This window comes from Hippocampus comes, unplaced genomic scaffold (genome assembly GCF_001891065.2).
Source record: "Hippocampus comes isolate QL1 unplaced genomic scaffold, H_comes_QL1_v1.1 scaffold390, whole genome shotgun sequence".
NCBI classification, from domain to species: domain Eukaryota; kingdom Metazoa; phylum Chordata; class Actinopteri; order Syngnathiformes; family Syngnathidae; genus Hippocampus; species Hippocampus comes.
In genome coordinates, this window is record NW_017805083.1 from 48,379 (window position 1) to 58,747 (window position 10,369).

The window sequence follows — 10,369 nt, forward strand, 5'->3', positions numbered from 1 at the left end:
AAAAAATTCCTAAAAATATCGCCTCTGATATCCCGTGAGGGCTGCATGTCTGGGGATAACTACAGCTCTCCACCTTTCCAACGCGACCACTCCCATCTCAATCTGATGATGCATTTGGGAATAACAGCCCTCTGAAATGTGGCAAGATTTCCTACAAGGTGGCCTGAACGCCCAACATGTTGACATTTTCCACAGTTTTGAAAAAATTCCTAAAAATATTGCCTCCGATATCCTGTGAGGGATGCATGTCTGGGGACAACTACAGCTCTCCAGCTTTCCAACGCGACCACTCCCATCTCAATCCGATGATGCATTTGGGAATAACAGCCCTCTGAAATGTGGCAAGATTTCCAACAAGGTGGCCTGAACGCCCAACATGTTGACATTTTCAACCATTTTGAAAAAATTCCTAAAAATATCCCCTCCGATATCCTGTGAGGGCTGCATGTCTGGGGAAAACTACAGCTCTCCACCTTTCCAACGCGACCACTCCCATCTCAATCTGATGATGCATTTGGGAATAACAGCCCTCTGAAATGTGGCAAGATTTCCAACAAGGTGGCCTGAACACCCAACATGTTGACATTTTAGACCATTTTGAAAAAATTCCTAAAAATATTGCCTCCGATATCCCGTGAGGGATGCATGTCTGGGGACAACTACAGCACTCCAGCTTTCCAACGCGACCACTCCCATCTCAAGATCCCCTAAAATGTCTAAAAATAAGTGATCAAATATATGTGTGTCCATAAAATTGTGTGTCCATGTCATTGACTTAATACGCGCTACACCACACTCAAATTTTCTTCCGAATTATTTTATTACTGATTACGATGTGACTGTCTTCTCATTCATTCCTGCAGTTTCACTGTGATTTAAAACGTGTTGATGCTGAGCGTCGACCGCGCGGACACATGACGTCGGGAGAGTTCACATAGGTTGTCCCAATGCATTGAAACGAGACGAGTCATTGGATAAATGCTGGTTTTGTCCTGCCCATTAGACGCTCAACGTCTCTGGGAGTCTATGGACAGTGGGTGTTTGTCGGCTGACCCGGACGCTCAGCTTTTCTGATGATCTGTCTGAGGCTTTTTGATTGACAGCGAAATGAGTCAATCACCAATCTTTTGGTGTCGGCATCAGTGGGAGCATTTTTCAATTCTCATTCTGTTCTGAGTTGAACCGGAGACTTCTTCTCATCATCTTAGCGACACTCTCTTTGTTGAAAACGACTAGCGACAAATTCATCTTTTATTTCTGGTGGGTTTTATTGTAATTCACACATCACAGATCATTTTCTTGAATAGGAACGGAGAGTAGAATTCACATAAACTGACACATTTTATGATGTCGGTCGAAATTGAGCTTCCCCTCCTTTACAGACTAGCATCTGCCACTGCTTTCAACATACACACAAACATACAGTACATATATACACAAACACAAATGAATACAAAATCACAAATTTATTTGCACAATTTTACACTCATGTACATATTCAAAATGCCCATATACACAAAGACACATTTACACACATTTACAATTTACACAATTTTACACTCATGTACATATGATTCAAAACCATATACACAAAGACACATTTACACACATTTACAATTTACACAATTTTACACTCATGTACAGATTCAAAATGTCCACACACACATTTACAAAGTTATTTACACAATTTTACACTCATGTACATATTCAAAATGTCCACACACACATTTACAAAGTTATTTACACAATTTTACACTCATGTACATATTCAAAATGCCCATATACACAAAGACACATTGACACACATTTACAATTTACACAATTTTACACTCATGTACATATTCAAAATGCCCATATACACAAAGACACATTTACACACATTTACAATTTACACAATTTTACACTCATGTACATATTCAAAATGTCCACACACACATTTACAAAGTTATTTACACAATTTTACACTCATGTACATATTCATAATGTCCACACACACACACACACACACACACACACACACAGATATATATAGTTGAAGGTCTCCCAGGTGTCCAATTCACACTCATGGCTCACATACAACGCATGACCAATTCCCTGTTCTCGCCTTTGCCAAGTCATCCACGGTCATTCCAAGGCATTGCTCGTGATACCACCTTTCACATTCGTCACACTGTATCTATTTAAAGGGGAAAAATAAACACACAACATTATAAAACAACATATTGCAAAATTAGGTATAGGGCATCTTTCAACCAGAATAACTCTTAAGTTGTTTTTACAATTCAACATACAACATATTCATTTTTTTCTGACTTGAACTCCAATTTCAACAGTGTATGCAAACCATCGTAATGGGAAAATATATTTTCATTTTCAGCAAATTTGCCTTGTAGAGTTTGTTAGAATAGACATAACAGAAACATGGATGAAGGAGTCAGATGTAATAAAGAGAAATAAAAAAACAGGGTGCGATTTTCTGGATGAATGCGAAGGCGTGAAAAACGTGTGAGTTCTTCTGTGAAAGTCTGGGCTGAAAGGCAGGAACATTTTGATTTTTTGTGATATTATGTGTAAATGGTTGAAAAAGTGTGTGTGTACATTTTATATATATATATATATATATATATATATATATATCCCAAATACAGTATATATAAAACTCACCCAGTTAATCAAAGGAGGACCTGCTCCAGGTGGTTTGCCCAACGAGCACATGGCACAGTGCATGGTGGGATCAGATACTACAACATGATGAATCATCATTTAATGTACATTTCAACATACATACTTTTTTAGCATGGGTGATCAGTATAAACTAAAAAAACCTGATGCTGCCAGTATTTCCAATCCAAGTTTTGTTCTCTCATTGGCCATTTCTTTCGTTGACGAATCAAATTTAATATGTGGAATCTTTGGAAAAGTTTTCATGAGCTCTGCGGCAATCTGAAACACAAAGAGTTTTTCTTGTCTTGTGGGAGTAACAAAATTGTTTGGAGTGAACAATTTAAAAACACAGCTTATACAAGGACGCAGTGTGTTTCCATTCCTTTTTTAAATGAAACACATCATATGGACACAGATAATACACAAGCAGTGGCCATTCTATATTATTGGAAGAGTTACACTTGCCAAGGTAACAATCACACCGCAGCTGGATGAATCCTGCTGTGTGGGGTGGGCCAAACATCCTCCTTTCCATTCTTTATCCTCCCACTCTGCTTTTCCGTGGTGCGTTCTCCGCATTGTTAAGAATTCACTGAATGTTTGATGAAGGAGACAAGAATAAAAACTTTCCCACTGTGAAAATTAGTCATATCTACACATTCTGCAGTGGTGAAATCATGGAAGTCTAAGTATAAATACCGGAATCTTTTGGCTGCAGTTGTGGAATCGTTGACCTCTGTGTGACATTGAGCGGGATCGACCAGATATACTGTTCCAGTGTCAGCCTTTATGTACTGGAGAAGGTGTAAAAAGAAATCCAAGGTTACACATACATTGTTATATATTTAGGGAACACATGAACTAGAGGTTGAAAGTTGTCAATACCCAAAATTTAGAAAAAAAAAACACCTGTGTAACTATTTTGGCAAGGAATGCATTTCTTTTTTTCAATGTGAATACATGAAATGCACTCACCAGAAGTTTCCAGTGGTTATTATTTACATTTACAAAGGATAAAATTCCCTTGTAAGAGTTCAGGTTTTCCTGTCAATGCAAAAAAAGATTAGGTCTTATAACTTACATTCATCGATCTATTAAACGCATGACGGTTTTGAGAGCTATCACCCTAATTGGCTTGGGGGCCCTTGCCCAGGTCATAACAATACCTTTGGGAAACAGTGCCGTGGAAGTGTCTTCTTGTCACCAGAGATAATCAGTTCAGCAGTGTAGTAACTCATAAGATAAAGGCTCGTCATCATGAGTTTCTTGGCCAAAACGTGAAACAATCCTTCAATGATCTATGTAGAAGAGCAATAATTTTTGTGACATTATTTTTCAAATGAGTATTTAATGATTGAATTTAATCAGTATAAAAACAAAATGAGAATTGCACCTCGCCAGTGAGCCACTCATGAGGTCGGAGTGAACATAGCTCACTGTGACGAATTACCAAACTGCGGTCTTCCAGCAACGAAGGGAGCACTGCAATCACAACTTCTGCTGGCTTACGACTCCATAAATCTTGTAACTGTAACCACAAGCACAAAACAACGAAAATATCACGGACCATTATTATATGTTTGGTGTCGTTGACACCTCTGACACTACTTTGTAACATGTGTAATAATACCTGCTTAGCTGGAGTTGTTGAATGTTGTTGGATATGCAGCCCTTGACCGCTTTCAGTTTGAGGAGACTCCAAGGCTTGGCTCTGGACTGCAGAACCAGACTCCTGAGAAGCGCTGATATCAGTGGTTTCATTGATGACCTTGTGAACAGAGAAAGGCTTGTTTCAAATCAGCCATTTTAACTTTGAATGAGAGCTTGAACAGTAACACATCAGTGTGTGATGTGTTTGTCATTTATCATTTATCAAGGCTCTGTGGGACTGCTTCGACGGCAGTCCCGCTTCGACTCAACCAGGCGCTGATGTGTCACCCGATGAAGACGCTGGAGAGACTCGTCCTCGCCAACTGCGACCGCTGGTGAGCTCCTCACTGGACCCGCTACCGTTTGCCTACCAGCCCGGCATCGGTGTGGAGGACGCCATCATCGACCTCCTCCACTGGGCGCTGTTACACCTGGAGAATGCTGGGAGCACTGTGAGGATCATGTTCTTTGCTTTCTCCAGTGCCTTCAACACCATCCAGCCCAAAATACTGGGGGACAAGCTGCGGCACGCCGGGTTGGACCACCAACTCACATCATGGATTACAGATTACCTCACAAACCGGCTGCAGTATGTGAGGGCACAGACCTGTGAGTCGGACAGGCTTTTCTGCAGCACTGGGGCGCCGCAGGGGACTGTTCCTGGCTCCATTCCTGTTCACCCTCTGCACCTCGGACTTCAGCTACATCACTCCAACCTGCCACCTTCAGAAGTTCTCTGACAACTCAGCGATTGTCGCACTCATTACAGAAGGAAATTATTGGGAGTACAAGGGACTGACGAAGGACTTTATGCAGTTGCATATATGCCTATATCTATGTTTTATATTTTATATTGCATTCTGTCCTGTGTACAGTTCTTTTTTCAGAAACATTTACCGTATTGGCCCGAATTTAAGACGGTGTTTTTTGCGTTGAAATAAGACTGAAAAAGTGGGGGTTGTCTTATATTCGGTGTCTAGACATTATATCCATTCACGACGCTAGATGGCGCCAGATATTGACGCGAATGCTGAACTTGACTCCCCAGGCCAAAGTGAACCCCTGCCACGAAGAATAAAAATAAAAATAGTGGTAGCACGAAGAAGAAAAATAAAAAATAGCGGTAAGAAAGAAAGAGAAGAAAATAAACAAAGAGATAACAGAAAATGGAGAAACGTAGCGACAATCTGGAGAAAAGTGGGTCGAAGATCGGCCAGGTTAACCGGCAGCTGAGGAGAAGTTATGATGTCATTTACATGTCAAAAAGCAGAAGCCATTCATTTACGAATGTGATTGCACTTTAGTTTACATATTTAAATGTTCAGATAAAAATGAATGAGGCAAAATAACATGCTTTTTCTCTCAAATATATTGTTATAATCATTTGTTTCAGATGTACTGTAATTATTTTCTGCATAAAAATTAATTTGGTGTTCAAAATGGCTTTTTTCAAACTTGAGTCGTGAAAAAGAGGGGGTCGTTTTATAATCAGGGCGGTCTTATATTCGGGCCAATACGGTATTTTGTGCATGCAATACTTTGTTTTTCTTTTGTACCCCTTCAATTTTTGCTGCTGTAGATTGCTAATTTATCTGTTGTGGGACAAATAAAGGTTTTCTTATCTTATCCATCCATCCATTTTCAACACTGCCTATCACGGATGCAAGGAATTGCTTGGAACCTATCCCAGCTAACTTGAGACAGAGGGCAGACAGCACCCTGAAATGGTCGTGTAATCGACCTAAATTGACACCCTAAATGGAGTACCTGTGTGCTGGAACCTTTAAAATGGAATGGCTTTGTGATACCCTTGACGTATCTCCCCCTCTTTTTCTGATTTCGTTGTTTCCATTTTTCCACGTCCACTCTAAAACTCTAAAAAAAAAAAGGCAAGACACATAAATTGAATATTTCCATTGATGTTTTCCAAACATTTCTTCAGTAATATGCTGTAACTGCTATTAATCATTGAAATGACCACCTCTTTTTGAAATACACAACAGCCCCTCTTAATTTGAAATTCAATTAGGCTTTGATAGTTTTAATTTTGTATCACAGCAGTCTACCGGTATTTGATTTTATGACAAACTTTTACATTAGTATGATGAGAAATAGGTTGACTGTATCTGAGTTGTGATAAAAAGCAATTATTGTGGAAATGTACAACAGTCAGGATTGTTTTTCAAAGATTGTTGCATAATTTGTCGTGAACACAGTCATGAATATCCTATTTTTAAGGATTACTGCAAATACACTTGGAAGCAAATGACTTAAGTATTGTTGGAGTTGGTACCGTTTAAATATTTTTATCTGAAAAGTATATATTGTCAATTTTTTGATGGATGGTAAGATTTGCTCACCTTTCTTTTCAAAGACCGACTGTGGTCGTCAAACTCCTTCAACATAGCTGTGTGGATGAGCTGGTACTGGACAACAAAATCATCTAGCCTGGTGAGCCTTCGAGACGGGAACCGAACGTGTTTCAAATCCCACTGGCTTTTCTCCATTATGCCCTGTGTTTTATTGTCGTCTGTGATATTCTGAAAAACAGTTACAGTTGCTTCAAATAGGAAAACAAGATTTTAATAGAGCAGAATGTGTTTCCATTGAGCTACCTGTCTTTTCAGGGTTTTCAGGAAATTATATCTCCGTGTTGCATTCTCATAAACTGTGCCAGTCCCATGACGTCCAAGATCACCTAAGAACCCCCCACAAAAACACATATATATATATATATAAAAAATTATGTATTTCCACTTGTGTGTGTTTGTGCACATGTGTGTGCACGTGTGTTTGTGTGTGTTCACCTACCAAGCATCATGGCAGACCACAGTGCAGCATAGGGTAGGATGTATTGACACAAGTGATGAATAAATCCATCGCAATAATACACGTTGGTCTGGCCATCTTTATCCAAAGGAGCTTTGGCAATTAGTCGACTGAAATGCTTGGCAAAAATGTTTTTTCCTTGGATGTCCTAAATATTGTAGAGGTTATTTATTATAACATAACTACCCCAAAAATCTCATGTCGAACAAAAGCCATATTAACTAAAAGAAAGTTATCAAACAAAGGAGATCAAATGAAAAATTACATACATTATGCTTGAAAAAGGGCAATGTTTTTAGGAATTGTTAATTGGTGGCCCACATGAAAATAAACTTTCTATCAAAATGTGCATTCATTGACAGTTACATATTATACCAGTGTAAGCGCAAATGAAAAAGAGTCTACCTCATCAAGAAGTCCTTCACTTTTTCGGTTTTCCTCAAAAGTTTGTCGTTTGTCCTGCATCAGGAGTTGCAGGTTTTTGAAGTGCTTTTCAACGTTTTGTCCACTGCATGGACTGGAGAAAACGACTGTAGCACTTAAAACCATGTCATCCAGAGCTTGTAAGGTTGTTGCGGTTGTAAAAAGTCCGATTACATGCATAGCCAGGTGGTATTCTTGTTTGGCGCTGAAAGAAATTACATAATGACATCTGTGATCAACACAAAGTAGTGATGAGAGTATTGTTTAAATTAATGAGATATAATTGTAATTTAAATGTTCTTACAACTTTCTACAAATTTCCTTGGCATTCTTCATGAGATGACTCCGGCATCGGTGCAGAACTGGGATGTCAAAATCTGCAGATTTCCCTTTTCCACTTATTATTGCGTAGTAATGCTCAATGGTGTTAGTCAAATTGGTCTTCATAAACGATAGACACAGTGCTTGCATAATGACGATGGAACCATCGCATAGTAGCATCAGTGGAGGCCGCACCGCTCTCTGCCCATACGCCTTTGCAACATCTGTTAGAAATGCTTCAAGAAAATACTTGACGGAGGCAGTGGTGTGGTCACATGTCAAGTATGTTGCCACAGGAAAGGGTGAGGAGTTCTTGGAAGGATTCCTCACAACAAGCTCATACACATAAAATGGTGGGGAGCCCTTTCCCTTCTTCATAATGCTACCAGTGGCGTCCAAATACAAGATGTCTTCTCTTGTCCTCTCATGATAGATGTCGATGCTTCTCAGTGACCACAATAGTACTCCTTTAGGAAATAAAAAAACTTTTTGGAGAACATCTTCTGGTTTGTTTGATTTTCCTTCAACCATGAACTGCAAACTTAAGAGCTCATTGTTATGGAGGCGACTGTTTTGTCGAACTTCCCATGAGATGGTTTTCAATATAGAAGGTGTGGGGGCCTCATCTCTGCATCCAGACTCCATAACTGTGTCATGTAATTGGCCTATGTTATGTAAGTACATTGACCTCGGCAATTCTTTTTGCAATATCTTCCCCATTGCACACCTGTCCTTTCCTCTTACTGGTCTTGATTTTAATTCGATGCGATTATGGATGCTTGTCTTGCCCTTGAAATTCACATCGGCTTTCAGATCCTTTGCGTTATTTACTGTGTCTTTTACTTGAACAGGACAGTCTTCAAAGCGACAGTAACCCAGACACCAAAATTCAGGACCTTGTCTTTGTGAGCCATGTGTCTTAACACTGTGTCTTTTAAAGGCAAAAGAGCAGTATGGATGGATTGAACGAATTCCTTTGGCGATGATGTTTGTCCACTGAAGAGTTTGAATCCTCTACGTGTTCTTGATTTCTGTAGAGAGGTCCAGTCCTTTTGGTCAATGAAAAAATATGTTGATTTAGAAGGCACAAGATTCCTTATGAACCCATCATCTTCTTCAGACATAGCAGTCTCACTGGCATTGGTCATATTTTCCTAGGGCGAAACAAGACAACAACAAAGAAAAAATGTATAGATTATATCTAAATACCCTGACAGTTACAACATAGATTTTGACTTCCATCCATCTAGACAGCTAGCCAGTCAGCCAAAGCTGTTTCGTTTCACAGCTGTGAAAAATTATGCCTATCCCATTTGACTTTGGGCAAGAGACAAGGAACAACCAGGAATGGTCTACAATACATCACCGGACACTTCAAGACAAAATACTCAACAAAACAAAGTGACACAGAGTATTATACCGTACATCCAAGCAGGACATGATATATCTGTTCTGACTCTGTGCAAATAAAACATAATTTCTACATACAAAAATGTGAATTAGAAGTCTAGCATTATGTATTCATTTAGGTTTTTTTGTTTTGTGTGCACGTGTGTGCGTCTGTGTGTGTGTGTGTATGCGTACATTAGAACCTTGTTTCCTACTAATGTTTAAATTGATTTATTTTTTTAGCTTTACAAACATTGCATTTCTTCAAGGTTTTTCAACCTTCCATGCTGTACTCTTTCAAAACGAAATACAGTAATATCAAATTAAATTCTTTCCTATGTGTAAGCATGAAGGGATGTGTGTCTACATGGGCCTCAGGCCTCTTGCCCAATTTCAGCCTGGACAGTCTGCAGCTCAACTTAAAAACTGAAAATAAGTCGAAAATAAAATGCATACATCATCTTAAACAAACAATGTATATTTGGTTGCATCACACAAAATGAAGGCTTACTTGCGCTGTTGGTGATGTGTCTAAAGGTGACTCACACAAACTACACTCCTCCTTTGAAAGACAAAAGCATCCATTTAGTATGTTATTAATTTGCCCTCACGCAAATCCAAATCCAAACACCTGCATTTAGCAAAATTAAACCAAACATGGTGATAAGAAAGGATATGCAGTAATGTTTTACGTTTTCTGTTGATTGATGTTCCACATCAATTATGATGTCTGGGGAATGGTGCATGCCCTCCCACAATTCTGACTCCACCTTTGAATGACAAACACCTACATTCAGCAAGATCATATTTAACATATGCAGAGACTACAAGTACAAAAGAGGACATGCAGAAAAAGTTTCCATGTTCTGATGTCTTATCCTCCTCATTGATTGTAACATGTTCTGTCCGCTGTGGTGGGAGCTTGTACGATTGTGACTCCTCCTATTAAACAAACACTTACATTGAACATGTTCATACTTAACTCTTACTAATTGGAAAAATCCACATGCAGCAAAACTTTGATTTTTTTGAAGGCGGGCCACCATGACATTTTTATTCGCCCCTGTGTACAATTGAAGTGCCTCACACAATT

At 39.1% G+C, this 10,369-nt stretch overlaps 2 protein-coding genes across 2 annotated transcripts; both read right to left on the reverse strand.

Annotated features, from left to right (window-relative positions):
• Positions 1 to 1,723: 1,723 nt before the first annotated feature.
• LOC109513132 (uncharacterized) lies at positions 1,724 to 4,710 on the reverse strand. The gene is made up of 10 exons (XM_019865355.1): positions 4,603 to 4,710; positions 4,295 to 4,432; positions 4,058 to 4,192; positions 3,831 to 3,962; positions 3,640 to 3,708; positions 3,364 to 3,458; positions 3,130 to 3,256; positions 2,826 to 2,943; positions 2,665 to 2,741; positions 1,724 to 2,176 (listed from the first exon to the last, which is right to left on the reverse strand). Exons 4-10 carry the CDS (start codon positions 3,921 to 3,923, stop codon positions 2,063 to 2,065), a joined length of 693 nt encoding a protein of 230 aa, XP_019720914.1. The 5' UTR covers positions 3,924 to 3,962; positions 4,058 to 4,192; positions 4,295 to 4,432; positions 4,603 to 4,710; the 3' UTR covers positions 1,724 to 2,062.
• Positions 4,711 to 5,894: 1,184 nt separating this feature from the next.
• On the reverse strand, positions 5,895 to 10,046 carry LOC109513130 (uncharacterized). The gene is made up of 8 exons (XM_019865351.1): positions 9,969 to 10,046; positions 9,788 to 9,838; positions 7,871 to 9,041; positions 7,549 to 7,771; positions 7,126 to 7,291; positions 6,930 to 7,012; positions 6,675 to 6,854; positions 5,895 to 6,189 (listed from the first exon to the last, which is right to left on the reverse strand). Exons 3-8 carry the CDS (start codon positions 8,605 to 8,607, stop codon positions 5,956 to 5,958), a joined length of 1,623 nt encoding a protein of 540 aa, XP_019720910.1. The 5' UTR covers positions 8,608 to 9,041; positions 9,788 to 9,838; positions 9,969 to 10,046; the 3' UTR covers positions 5,895 to 5,955.
• Positions 10,047 to 10,369: the final 323 nt, after the last annotated feature.